The following is a 14,524-nucleotide window of genomic DNA, read 5'->3' on the forward strand; positions in this document are numbered from 1 at the left end:
ATTTGTGCCCAATTTCCGGACGCGACCGTTTTTGCATTTCGGATTAAATTGTATGAAACCGAAATTGTTCACAGAGGTTAAATAGCAAGCATTAAAAAGGTAAAAGTACCAGTATTTCACTGCATGAATTTGAGGTTTATCAACAAAGAGGTCTGGCAACACTACACGAGGAAAGTTGGGTAAGCTTCGAAGTGCGCCACGTTAGGGAACACAACTATATACATGTACATGTAACCAAAAGCTGACAGCATAACAAAGAGTGTACATGTAAGCACTGATAGCTTGGAAGAAACAACCTCAATGATGGGAAGTCTTTGAGTCTTCATGACCAAGGGATTTCTTTGCTGAAAACACATTTTGTGTCTGCATGAATTTTCTGTTTTTTTTGTTAACATAAACTATATCACTAGTGACATTATGACACTGGGCCTAGGCTGGATTATGACATGCACATCGTCACTCGTTTGTAAGCAATATTGAGTAACACTTCTTGCTGTATGAACAGTTGTACATGCAATCCTTCATTTGAATACAAACTCGGTTTTGAAGAAAATGTGGGGAGAAAATGCCTCTGTTATCCCCTATCAAATAAAGTCACGTTTGAGTCACTTTCAAAAATATCCTGAAATTTGGATTATTCTTGTTTGAAAAGATTTCCGCATTTCTTGAAAACTGTACACAAATGTTGAAAATATTCTCAAATGCTTTTTGTGTCTGGTTTATGATTGAGCCAAAAATATCAGCACCTTCAGACTGTTATTTTTCAAGTTGTTCTTGAAGAGTATTTATCAAAAATTTGTCTTCACTCAGTGCCCTGTTTTATTTATGCATGGAGACATTCACATTGCCCAACCAGCAATGCCTTATAAACCTACATGCATAGATCTCTCTCATAAGATGCCATCTTTGTAGGAAAATTACAAAATTCTTTGAAATATGGCGCAGCCGATGTACGTCACGAAAATTTGACACCCAAAATGCCGACGCACGTGACAATCTGTAGTAAGTGACGTCATTTGAGAGAAACCCATAGGAGCTTTGCATATAACAGCCATCTTGGAGGGGTCCTTTGTTAAATTATTCAGTAACAATGGTGGCACAAAGGGTCCTTCTCTATTTATGTTTATATAACCGACATACAGATCCTTGTCATTTGATCGGTGGAACTCACATCACGTGTCATTCGTTATTACTGCCATACACGCCGGGGCTCAAAAAGTACTATCCGCCCATGGGGAATGGGAAATACTATTGAACAGTTAGGATCATTCTTGTTCAATGATGCGGTATTTGTGTGGAACTGCATGCTGGTTTGCGCGTTGAGCGTTTTGTTCCAAAGAGCCAGCGCTAACAGCGTTGGGTTCAAACATTTTCGTGAAGGAGTGGTTTGGAAGAGAGAAATACATTTTTCACCAATTTTGTATTGAAATAAAAGTTCAAATATATCAAATGACAAGGATCTATATGTCAGGCCCAAAAAAAAAATAGTCGGTCTCTGGTCAGACCGAAGTTCCGGAATTGATGCGGCTTTATTTTTTTTCAAGCTTGTATTGTACAGACAAGGTGGGTACTATTTTGCTTTTTTGTGTCCTCATTATACATGTACATTGGTGTCCTCCATAATTTGAGGAGGCTCGGCAATAGAGGGCGCTGTTGTAGTTTCCGTGGTAATTTGAAAAAAATGATTAAAATCGAAGCGCGCGCTGACCAGAGACCGAGTATTTTTTTTTTTTGGCCTTATATAAAACAAATATTGGGTGGCTTTAAACTGTGAAATGGGAGGAATATTATCCCTCTGTAAAATCTTGGACTTCTCCAGTTCACTCGGCTTCGCCTCGTGAAATGAAAAAGTCCAGATTTTTACCTTGCGATAATATTCCTCCCATTTCATGCTGAGCCGCTCAATATTTGTATACTATCCCTGTGAAACAAAGCAGTGCACCTCCAACATGCTTGCCATGGCAAAGGCTCTATTCTTGGACTGCTTCATCATGTATTTCACCAACACGACTAACCACTCTTTTCTTCTTCATCAGTCTGTTCAATAAAGCACCGTAACTTCCAGAGGGGCCCGATCCTTTAAATGGTGTGTCCCTCTTGGGCTTTTTGGGTGAAGTTTCCTCAAGTTCCCCCATTTCACCATTCAGTCTGAGTTTCTGAGGGACTGGGTTCTCTGCCTGCTGTACGTGCGCAACTTTGTTTACACCGAAGATTAGGGATATATCAGGAGTGGGATTTAGAGACGACCTGTAAGTTGAATTGTCGCTGTCGGATTGTGAAATGCTGGATCCATTTTCAATGTCACAGTGCTGGGAGGGATCATCTGCTTGGTAGTCAGACGAGGCACTACTTGAAGCAGGTGATGCAGGAGTCCATTCAGCTAGTAAAGCCTCAAGCTTCTTGTCAATATTGGGATCTTTGGACGTCTTCTTCTTGCCCTTGGATCGGCCACTTTTGTTTGGTGTTTTCTTTTTCTTGCGGGGCAGCCATGGATGCTCGGGGAAGTTGACAGCCCGTTTACATTTCCTGGAGCCTGAATAAAGAGGACTGCCTATCTTGCTGAAGTGAAGCTCTTCGAAGATTGTCTCCAGATTGTTGGGTTTGAGTGGCTTGTTCTCGCCTCGCTTCAGGTACAGTTGCTTAACCGTCTCTTCCTTTGTCTTACTATACTTCTTGAGTTTGGATTCCTTTGTCTTCTCCGAGTAGCTCAGCACTGAAGACTTCCTTCGTCTAGGTCTCTTTTCAGGATTAGCATCTTCCCCTGAGACTGTGATGGCATCATCAAGCGAACCTGACACTTCTGGAAGATCCTTGATTGTTGTAGACTGCGTGTCGACATCAACTGACATTTCATCAGGAATGTAAGAAGCTCCGTTCCAAGAAATTACTTTATATAAGTCGGTCTTGGCCTTGTCCCCATCAAATGTGACAGTGTCTCTGTTTCCTTCTTCTACATCAGACCACACTGAATTACTGCCGACAATGGACATGCCTTCCCCATTGATGTCGGTGTTTCCTTTCTCAGGATCAGACGGGATCCTGAGCAAAGTCTGGTCCATTGCGGATTGATCCTCATCCAGACTGATCATGGACAACTGGAGTAAGCGGGCCGATCTCCTCCGTCTCCTTTTACCCTTATCTCTTGTTCTCTCCTCTTCTCCAGATGATGCAATGCATTCAGAAGCTGACGTTGAATCAGTTTCTGTACCTTCAGGAACAGGTGCAACTGAAAAGCATTCAGAATTTTCATTTACTGAAACACTTTGTGCTGAAACACTTGTAGATTCAGCAGATTTTGAGTTTGATGAGACACGATCCAAGTCGTCACTTTTGGATGTCATATCTTCTAAATCTGACGCATTAGCGGTGGGGCTTTCACAACTGAGCGGTAGGACAATAGGAACAAGTCTTGACGATCGTCGCCTTGGTTGCTTGTGTGGTTTCTTGGTCTTAGGTTTTGTTTTGACAGGGTCTGTGACATCATCAAACTGGCACTGAAATTCTTCCTCTGTTGAAACTGGGTCAGAGCAACTGGGATTTGTCAAAGGCTGGGCTGTGTTGCACAGCTCCGATTCTTCACGTAAGAGTTTGCTTGAACTTGAGTTATTAGATGTAACAGGGCTCGGGCTTTTGCTGATCAACGGAAGGATGATAGGATTCAGTCTTGCTGAGCATCGTCTTGATTGCCTGTCCCATTTTTTAACTGCCTTTTTCTTTGGTTTGGAGTGGTCTTCAGCGACAGTGCAATCCGTGTCAAACTGGCATTGGAGTTTCTCGTCAGAGTTGAGACCAGTGGGAATGAATGATGAAGGCACTTGAGGGATTGTCTTCTCAATTTCTTCGGCTGAGCCTGAAAAGCTTGAAGAATTCTCAACATTTTCAGCACCCTTGTCAAGTTCGGTGCTGGCACCATCTAAAACTTGTGGCCGTTTTGAGGGAGGACGTCCTCTCCTCCTGACGACTGTCATGTTTTCTTTGACAAAGCCCTTTCTTTGCTTTGGCACAGCTTCTGAAGTCTTGGAGCAATGGACCTCTGAGACCTCAGCCTGCTTAGAATCATCGGCATCTGTTTGGTCAGTGTTTTTGATGTCAGCTTCCAGAGTCAGCAGCGACATCCTTTTAGCGATTCTCATTGAGCTTCTCCGCTGGACAGTTCTCTCCGACTTTTTCTTCCCGGAAGGCTTGTGATGCTCATTCATGAGAAAATATGAAGCAGACATCCACTGCTCCTCTGATTCAGGAACGACGCCTTTCTGTGAAGACTTTTCGTGGTAATCTTCATCACTTTCTAACATTTCTATCCACTTGCTGCATTTTGCTTGTTCTCGCATGGTCAAGTTTACGTCATCAGAAGGATCAGAAGGACTGGAATGGTATAGAGATGTTTCTTCTGCGGTAGAAGACTTCCCGCTAAATTGAGACTTGGAACTGTTCCTCTCAAGGTCACCTTCATCACTTGGTGACTTGGTAGGGATGCTTCTAGGGCCTGTATCTGACAGTTTCTGAGTGACTTCAACAGGACTGAAAGTTTGAGGAAGAAGCGGACCCTGGGCACTTGAAAAGTCAAACTCTGAGAAATCCTGGAAGTCATCGTGATGGTTTGGAAAGATCTTGGAAGACACGCCAGGGCTGGGTGACTTAACGCAAGACTTGGTTTTCAGTGGAGACTGTCTGGATGAAGCACGTTGTCCACAGCACTCAGGCTCAGTGTGTTTGCTCACATACGATGTATTCCCCGGCGAGCATGGAGATTCAGAATTTGCTTGCGATGCGTACGTTGGGGATGGCTCCTTACCCTTCATGTTGTTGTAAACCTTGTGACTTGGAGTGAGGTTCACGATGCATACATCATCCAGCAGGTTGGCACTATCAAAGACTTTTGTGTCAATTCTGTTCACCGGCACAAAGGCCGAGGGGGACAGTGAGACTCGCATAACTGACACGTCCCTCATACCATTGACTGGAGGCAAACAGTTTAATTTCTGGAGTTTCTTCTGAGAAGCTGGGGACACACTTGTATTGAACTGGTTCCTCTCATCAAGATGCGTGTCGACAATGGTCACAGGACTTCTAGATGACACAGAACTGCCGGCACTGTTACTGACAGAAGGATCCTCAACTAGAAAGTCTTCACAGAAAGTTTCCGATTCATCCGATGAGGAATGTTCTGGTGTGACCATAAACGCATCCAGAGATTCATTCTGATCTATAGGCAAGAATTCCGGAGAACCCAGATGGAGGCGGTGAGATTCTCCACCTTCTGGGAGAGGGAACTGTTCACGGGCGGAGTCTGATGTTTCAAATGGAAGGGGACTGATGCATAGTACTTCATCGGCATGATCTCTGGTATCCTTGAGATCGTCACTGCCATTGATTGATTCCACATCTGATCCAGAACCATTCAGGGCACTCTCAATGCTGGCAGTTTGGTAATCATCAAGCTCCATGTCTAGACTATTTGATGACGACGATTCGGAATCCAAGACAAATTCCAAGAGACTGTCATCCGTAGGGACAGCTTGCTGCATTTGCAGTGGTCTTCTCTCTGGTGCTGATGCTTTCTTGCCAACGATGAAGTCTTTAAGATTATCCTTGCTCTTCCCCTGGTCTGAGGCATCAAACGGAACATCATGAGGATCAATGTCAAACCGTTGGTTGTTGAAGTCTTCACAACATTTAGAACCATCCGAACAGTCATCATCACTTAGAGGATTGATACTAAGAGCATCCTCCTTGTCTCTTGAGACACGGTCTTTCTCTAACATCTCACTGAGTTCTGTGCGTGTGGAGAACTGTGGCCTGCTGATTTCTGCAAGCTTTTTCTTGATCTCTGGTGTCTCAGTTATCCTTACCACCAACCGACGCTTCGGAGTGCCATCCAACCTGAAAAAGTCAGCCTCGGTGAGGTTATCCGAAAGCGTGATGTGGTCAGGGGAGGTAAAGTCTAGTTTGGTGGGACTAGGGGTGGCAGGATTGTTGGGAGTGACAGGTACATCAGGGGTGGCGTGTGGACAGTTCCCGTTTCTGTTGCCATCCCCTCGGTTTTTAGTTCTCACGGGTGTTGTGCCAGCTGATTTGGGATAACTTCTGGTGAAATGTTTGGTGGTCCGTATGGCTGACTTGGGATATTCCGCTGGGTCCGAGTGCCTGTGCTTGACCTTTGACCTGTGCAGAACCGCACAGCCTTTCCGGCGGACTCTGGACGAGCGTCTGACAGGCGAGGTGTAGACTCTTTTCAAGAGGATGATCTTGTCGTTTTGTCGCACCACGCAACCATTGTGAGGTTTGACTCGTCCATTGGGCGACAAATCCTAGCAAGGGAAAGTGGAGATGAAAGTCTTTGAACACATTTCTCTTGGCATTAATTTGTTACGATAGAGACCTTTTAGTCCTTGCTACCGGTGAGGGTTTACATTTCTAACTCGGATTGGTCAACAGAGGGTAAAAGGAACAGCAAAGGACCAACCTCTACACCAACTAGATTTTTGCGCCTAGACCCTTATCTGCCCTCTTCCTTCCCCAAAACCTCTTGCTCTTGATCATACTGACATGCCCACACTCACGGTATCTTTACAAGACAAGCCATCTGTACCAAGTCCATCAAAGTCCACCTATTGTAGTGGTGGTCTGTGGTGGATTTCGGCTAATTGGTCCTGAAGCATTATGTGAAGCAGAGTCAGTGATGGATTTTGGCGGAATTGGTACAGTTCTTAGTAGAGCTCAGTAGGGAGTTAGGGTTAAGCAAAACACTTTCAGTGTCTGACTGTCCGTCATGTATAAACTCTTTGTCACTAATGAGGTGGAAGACATGCACTGAGTGCACAGCAGTGACCCTATACAGGCGTGCAACTGGGAATTTAGGCAAAACGAGGACATTCCAACCACACAAGACTTTGTACAGTGTTTTCACTTTGTAATCGCATTCATGAGAAGTAAAAAAAAAACGAGGAAATCAGCGGATCCCAGGAAAAGTTACATGCCTGCATATAGGCCCCTGTGATTCTTGGAACTTACCTTTTCATCAGCAACAAAGCCCGGTGGGGAAGAACTATGTACAAGCGCTGTGGTGACGATAGTTGATCCACGAAACGCTGTGAAAATAATCAAATGGAAATCTTTAAGTCCCAGTGTCCCCGAGTTTTTAGAAAAAAATTGCACCGAGTCTGCAACGAAATTTGCCTTGACTGTTCCTCTTCATTTTTGCAATGGATAATCCTAGCCCCAAAACATCTACAACTGTTTTCCAGAGAAGTGAGATCATTGTGTGCACGTGGGCAAGTCCACAAAACGTTCACCGAGTGTCCCCAAGTTTTTAGAAAAAATTGCACCGAGTCTGCAACGAAATTTGCCTTGACTGTTCCTCTTCATTTTTGCAATGGATAATCCTAACCCCAAAACATCTACAACTGTTTTCCAGAGAAGTGAGATCATTGTGTGCATGTGGGAAGTCCACAAAACGTTCACATTTCCTGCAGGGTTCAACCTTAACTTTTTTGTTCACTAGCCAGCCGGGCTACTGTTAAACAGACTCTTAATATAGCCCCTGGGCATTTTCACTAGCCTGCATGTTTTTGTTTCTTTTATAGAGTGTCTCATAAACAACAATGTGCATACATGCATGTAAAGTGCGTATAGAGCCTTAAAGTTTACCCCTAGTGGCGCGCTTCAGGGTCCCTTGAAAAGTCAGAATTTGTAAATTACAGGGTGAGTGGTGAAGTTCTGCATGGTGCACTTTCAAAATCTAGGATATGAAAGCTCAATTCATAAGCTTTCTTTTAGTACAAGAATCATTCAAATCAGTCATGTACTTTTTAAGTGAAGGAGTTTTAACCACAACCACCGTTTTAAAGTTCTGTCCACAGATCACAAAAAAAATGCGTTCTTTCAGCAAAACGAAAACAATTCAAACACATCCTTACATGTATGTGATTTGTTTTTGCATTGCTGAAAGAACACTGAACTTTTTGTGATCCATGGACAGAACCTTAAAACAGCGGTTGTGTTTACACTTGCAAAGTACATGTACATGAGTGATTCAAATGATTCTTGTACTAAAAGAAAGCTTATGAATTGGGCTTTCATATCCTAGATTTTGAAAGTGCTACATGCAGAACTTCACTAAAACAATGGTCCCGACATTTGGTGTGTTTTTTTACTCACCCTGTAGTTTTGGTATATTGATTTCTTTAAAAAAATCACCCTCAGAATTTTATGGAAACAGACAAATCGCATGACACAAAAGAGAAATATCGTGCCAAAAATTGTCCTCTCAATTCCGAAAAGTTCCGTGTGGACTTGTGGAACTCGATCACTCGTTCAAGCATGCAATTTTATGAAATAATTTTGTGGCGGACATTTATTTCAACAAACTTGAAGGATATATTTTCATTTACAAACAAATCTAAATTGACCATTAAAAAGATATGTATTCAAGATTGATTCAAACGATCCTGAATAAATATAGAATCCATCAGATGTAGGTAGGTAAATGTTGCGTAATTATCATTTTCGTTTTTACTCAAGTACGCGAAGTGAAAACAGACGTGATCGAACATGGAGACCTAGGTACAAAAATAGGTTGTAAGTAAAATTTGTTTTACCCATTTCCAACTGATTTTTTTAATCTATTCTGAGGCAATTTTGTCAGTGTTTTTAAAAACAGAAATGATAATTTAACCCTTTAAAACAGTTGATAAAATTATACAAAAATTGATACAGGTTTGCTTTCTGAATTTCATGATTAATTTCTTCCTGTACTTTCATCTTTGCCATATCCCAATAATTTGTTGACTTGCCAGCCGGGCTACTTAAGGAATAGTTTGACTAGCCCGCCGCTGTTTTGACTAGCATTTGGCTAGCGAGCTACCGCTAATTTCGAACCCTGTTTCCTGCACCCTGTGAACTGTGAACCTCTTTTGCTCACAGGCCCACAAATAGTGTGCAATGTTAGAGCACCAAAAAATTGTGTGTTTAAAGTGACGCCCTAAAAAATTATCCCGGTAGGTTGGTATGAAAATAACATTACACTTCCTTTTATAACAGTGGAATTGCACATTAACCCTAACTGCCCTGAATCCTCCAAAATCCTTTTTGCAAATTGGAGGAATTTGCAGGATTGAGGTTACATGGCAAAAGTGCGTTGCTGATTTCGGAGTACGCACTGTGTCAAGGTCTTGGGCCGGACCTTGTGTTGTTTATGCCCAGCCGTGCATAAATTTAGTCCTTGATTATACTTGACATCCTCCGCACTGCTCCAGGATGTCACTGCCTCTGCCTCAGCCTATTGACAGACATAGCCGGAGGATTTTGCAGGATTCAGGCAGTGGTCATCCCTCCATGGACCATATTCAAGAAATAACGGAGGAATTTGCAGGATTGAGGCTATATGCTATTTTTCCATGAGGCCAATTGGAGGATTTTGCAGGATTGAGGCTACATCCTAGCAAAAAGGCCTAGGGAGTTATAGATATTTGGTTTTTCCTGTTTAGTATCATACCTGGCAACTCCATCCTCGATGGCAGTCTGTGATGTTATAAGAGTGTATAAACTCCTCCACGTTAGGATGAACCTGCACAGAATGTTCAAAGAAAATAGTCATTAAAATCCTCACAATGTTAGAACTGTCACAAACCGTCAAAAAAATCTATACACTTTGTCTCCCATATACAGGCTGGTCACCAACTGGCAGAATCCCTACGGATTAAACCAAAGAACTGCCCAAACCTGTTGCCGGAGGATTGTTATTATCATAAACTATTATTAATTATTTCTGGTAATGAAACCAAGGATTCCTCAAAAGCGCCCTAGGCACTGTAGTTCGCAAGCCTGAAGAACCTGTGGAGAGAAGACAATGAGAAAAAAAATTACAGTTTAAGCGGTGGGAGGAAAAGCCCAGGAGAATATTCTGGGGAAAACCCACGGAATCAGGTAGGGACTGAAAACCCAATCCACATATTGGCCCAGGCGGGATTCGAACCCGGGTCACAGCGGTGGAAGGCCGCAGGCGAGGAAAGTAGCACTATGCTAACCCGATTTCCCAAGTTTGATAGATACATTGTAGGGTGCAGACACTGAATACTGCTAGAACTTGCATAGCAGCCATTGTAGAGGGCAATGCCTTTGTTTGCTGGGACATGCATGAGTGAACCTTGTGTGCATTCACTGTTACTGAACTAAATCCATCATTGACAGGCACTCACCAGCGCTGACCCATCATTATGTCAGTCAAGGTATGGTACCCTGACCCTCAGTTAACAAAACTACCACAGCCTGTCAATTGCACCGATATGAGCCCAATTTACAGAACTATTCAAATCTGTCACCTGATAAATTTGGACCAAGAGGGTATTTCTCCCTCAGTGAGAGAGGGGGAGTTAGTGTTTGAATATGGGAATGATAAGTCATGACCTAGTTAGTGACATTTAAAACCAACAGAAGAATCATATAGATAGAGGCTAATCCGAAACTTTGGGACTCTCAATACTTATACTGTGTATGAGAGTCCCAAAACTTAAGGTATTTATCAAATTAGGTTTTGCCCTTCACCGACATTTAAACACTGTATACTCAGTGTGTTACCTCCCGAGTGAAAGTTGGAAAAATCACTCGGGTGGGACTCGAACCCACGACCTCCTGCTTTCTAGTGCAGATGTCTTACCACTCGACCACTGAGCTAATGGGATCGGTTGGCTGGTTTGAATCTGATGTACGGGTACTGCATAAACTATTATAAGATGGAATTTTGCGTCGGTGTGATATAAATCAAATTAGGTTTTGCCCTCCAACCGATCCCATTAGCTCAGTGGTCGAGTGGTAAGACATCTGCACTAGAAAGCAGGAGGTCATGGATTCGAGTCCCACCCGTGTGATTTTTCCAACATTTACTCGGGAGGTAACACACTGAGTATACAGTGTTTAAACGTCGGTGAAGGGCAAAACCTAATTTGATTTATATCACCCCAACGCAAAATTCCATCTTATAATAACTTAGGTATTAAAAACATGCAATACAAGAAAATAGACTGCCACCTGAAACAACCAGTCCAACACCGCTTCAGTACTGCATCAATCAACTGTGCCAAAAGAAACGTTGCATGAACCAAAAACTAGTCTCTAATACTACACATTTCTCCATAGTCAAGCCACCAGACTATTGACACTGAATGAAGAGGTCAGTCTTTTCAAATAGGTGAACCATGGTTGGACATGTACCAGTCTTTAGCCTCATTTTGAAATCACTTGACTTCCCTCTCATGTGCAAAATATTGAAGAAATGTCTCCTTGAAAAATTGAATTGAGTCTTCAAATTTGGTTGGTGAAATACTGAGGACCTTTTCTTTGCACAATGGAATTTTTGGAGAAATTTGCTGGCTAAAGAGTGAGTAAAGTTGGCCTGATTAAGCTTTGCACGTTTCAGAGCACTCCTGGTCCCAGTCTGGATAGAGGCCAGGGTTTCGATTTTTTGAGGGAAATTTTGACAAAATGCAACGTGAAAATAACAATGGCGATCACCGCAATGCACCGTGAATTGGCAAAACCGCATTGCACCACGTTGCATTAACTGTACAAAATCACATTTTCTACAAAAAGATACAGTTGAAAATTACCAAATATGGTGTCATTGGAATTAAGAGAAGTCTGCTCTAGGTTGATATTAAGCCATTTTGTAATGATAAAAACACGACTGACTCTAACTTGAACAAAACTAAGTGCTAAAAATAACCCTTCTAAATCCTCCCAAATCATCCTTCCATAAGGGGAGGATTTCAAACTTTCAAAGGATTCTTTTAAGCTGAAGAGCAAACAAAAAAGGGCAATAAAGTCTGAAATTGTAAACATGATACATTTTGTAAATGGTCTGATTCCCATCTCATGGTTACAAAGTCACATGGAATGTTGGCATGGAACACGAGAAAGGAATTTGTCACTGTAACATTTTTAAAGTCCAAAAAAACTTGACTACGCATGTTCAGTACCATTATTGTTTAAGCCAGATCCGGCGAAATATCCACTGCCTGAAATAAACACTTGACATGTGCGATTTTAGGCCTACCAAAACCAATAAGACTGGTTACAGAATACATCTTGATGGAATAAAAAGAGAAAAAAGTTGTATCCTGACGCCACTTCTTTGGTTGAGTACAAAGTCTATGGAGAGCTGAGAGCATTTTCAAGGTATTTCCCAACAAAATTTGATATGTTTCTGTTCCAGACATGCCAGATATAATAATCAGATTCATGTCTTTCCGACATTTTTAGCAATGAATGACCTTGAGCTGATATACGAAGAAAAAAGTGGCGTCTGGTTGCAACATTTCTTCCCCATAACTTAACTACACAATTTGGAAAAAATGTTGCAACCTGATGCCACTTCCGATCCGCAATTGTGTACAAAGCCTATGGAAAGTCAAGACAAATTTCTAATTATTTCCTAATAAAATTGGAAATGTTTTTCTTTGTTCTCAGTCCCAGACTATTCTTATCATCATTTTTGCAGTGAACGACCCTCATTGAAATGATATAGGCCTATGACTATAGCCCGGTTCATACTTCACGCGAAAGCAAGTGCGAAGCGAAATTCATGTCGTCAACAATGGTGGACGCACTTCGAACGTATTGTTGACGTCACGAATTTCGCTTCGCATTTGCTTTAGCGTGAAGTATGAACCGGGCTTATGAGTATGAAGACAAAAGCAGCATCAGGTTGCAACATTTTTTGGAAAGAATGTTTTACCCTGACGCATGTGACGCTGCTTTTTTCTTCATATATCAATTTCATCTCAATAAAGATCAGTAATTGCAAAAATCATACAATGATGACAAGACATGAATCTGGGACTGAGAAACATTTCCAATTTTGTAATCTTGTTAGGAAAGTACTCTTAGAAAATTGTCTCGACTCTCCATAGACTTTGTACACAACCGCTGAAATGGCGTCAGGTTGCAACATTTTTTCCCCACAATCGCCGTCGGAAAGATTCCCATATCTGGCCATCACTTAATTGTGTCACCCTGTCAGTGCATGGAGCAAGCCTTGCTCCATGGTCAGTGTCATGCCTGTGCACAAACCGTACTGCGTCTGAAAATTTCTAAGCCTTTTTTTCTCCAAATAGGCCTAGGCCTACTTCAATATTTTCCCTGCAAAATTTGACTTTTTTTTAGGACATATTATTAATTTCTGGTGGCTGACAGGTCACTTAAGGGAAAAATTAGTGATGGCCAGATATGGGATTCTTTCCTCGCCGTCTTTTATCATGTTTATTCATGAGTCAATACGATTTTGTTGGAAGTTTGTAGAAGATGTCGGAAATAAAAGACTTCCCCTTTACAAACACATGACAAATACGTAACCGACGTCAATCGTGCCGTGTTTTTCAAACATTCTCTGCAAAGAACACATTCATTGAAAAATAAGTTACAATTTTTATAAGTTACAAATATGGTTTCCTGGAATTACCTACTTAAACGAAGAAATCGCAGACAAATCGAGAGATTTCTTTCAAAATATTCGCAGCACAATTATCAAGCATTTTCTTTTGAAATCTTCCGCTAGCGGTTATTACAGTCTGGTACCCCGAATCATGCACCACAGACTAGTGTCGATACGCGATTGGCACTTCATGCACCCTCATGCATAATAATTGAAATTTTAATATTAAAATAAATGCAAAAATGTCACCAACATGACTTTTGCAACTATGTGTTTTTCGATGCCCAATTATAAAGAGAAGTCGGCTGGACCTCAATTTGTGAGGTTTGTATGTAAAACCAGCTGGTGTGCACAAAACCTTTTGATTCCCATCGAACTTATTAAACGATTTTAAAATTTCATCTTCATGAATATTTATCTTACTGATATGAATATGTATGTCTGTTTCACATTTTGACGCTATTGAAGGAAGTACAAGTTGGTGTAGATCTCAGGGGGGTGGGGCGGGGGTTGCAAAATGTAAAGACATCCAATGTGTTTTTTCAGTGGGTTATTACTTATTAATACACCTTAATTTGAGAAGTTTATAAAGAATGAAAAGGCCAACGAAACACAGTTGAGCATAAAAAGGGGTGTGATTTCAATTGGGTTGAGCATGCATGGAGAAATTATTTCTCCATGGGCTGATGAGCTTGTGAGGGGTACCCCCCCCCCCCCCCCTTTATACACCGCAGGGAATGGGGTACTGGGAATTAGGTGAAATGGCATGTTTTCTCAACAACTTTTTGATATTCGACAAAAACTTCCACAAATGGGGCTAGACATGTTCTCAAATGTCCTCAAAACTGTTTGCCATATGTGCAAAACAAATCTTCATATCATATCCCCAAACCCAGGCCTCATCGACTAGTGGAATATGAACTAGAGAGGATTCATAGCTGAACAGGCCCCTAGATCTGTTTAAGGTCTTTGATCCCATAAACATTACCTTTCACATACATATTTTGTGACACCCCCTTTTTAAGAACCCTCCAGAAAATAACCCACCTCAAATAAATAAACAAACAGAGCTAACAACCACACAAGCAATCAAAC

General features: G+C 41.8%; 1 protein-coding gene across 2 annotated transcripts; it reads right to left on the reverse strand.

The window, feature by feature from the left end:
- Nucleotides 1-1,756: 1,756 nt before the first annotated feature.
- On the reverse strand, nucleotides 1,757-13,580 carry LOC119730490. Of its 2 annotated transcripts, none has more exons than XM_038203441.1 (4): nucleotides 13,461-13,580; nucleotides 9,497-9,568; nucleotides 7,015-7,091; nucleotides 1,757-6,311 (listed from the first exon to the last, which is right to left on the reverse strand). In XM_038203441.1, the coding sequence occupies exons 2-4, from the start codon at nucleotides 9,507-9,509 to the stop codon at nucleotides 1,971-1,973; spliced, it is 4,431 nt and encodes a 1,476-aa protein (XP_038059369.1). In that variant the 5' UTR covers nucleotides 9,510-9,568; nucleotides 13,461-13,580; the 3' UTR covers nucleotides 1,757-1,970. The 2 variants fall into 2 exon arrangements, with proteins under 2 accessions (XP_038059369.1, XP_038059368.1); XM_038203440.1 differs by having other exon boundaries at nucleotides 13,457-13,580.
- Nucleotides 13,581-14,524: the final 944 nt, after the last annotated feature.

This window comes from Patiria miniata, unplaced genomic scaffold (genome assembly GCF_015706575.1).
Source record: "Patiria miniata isolate m_02_andy unplaced genomic scaffold, ASM1570657v1 HiC_scaffold_22, whole genome shotgun sequence".
NCBI lineage: Eukaryota > Metazoa > Echinodermata > Asteroidea > Valvatida > Asterinidae > Patiria > Patiria miniata.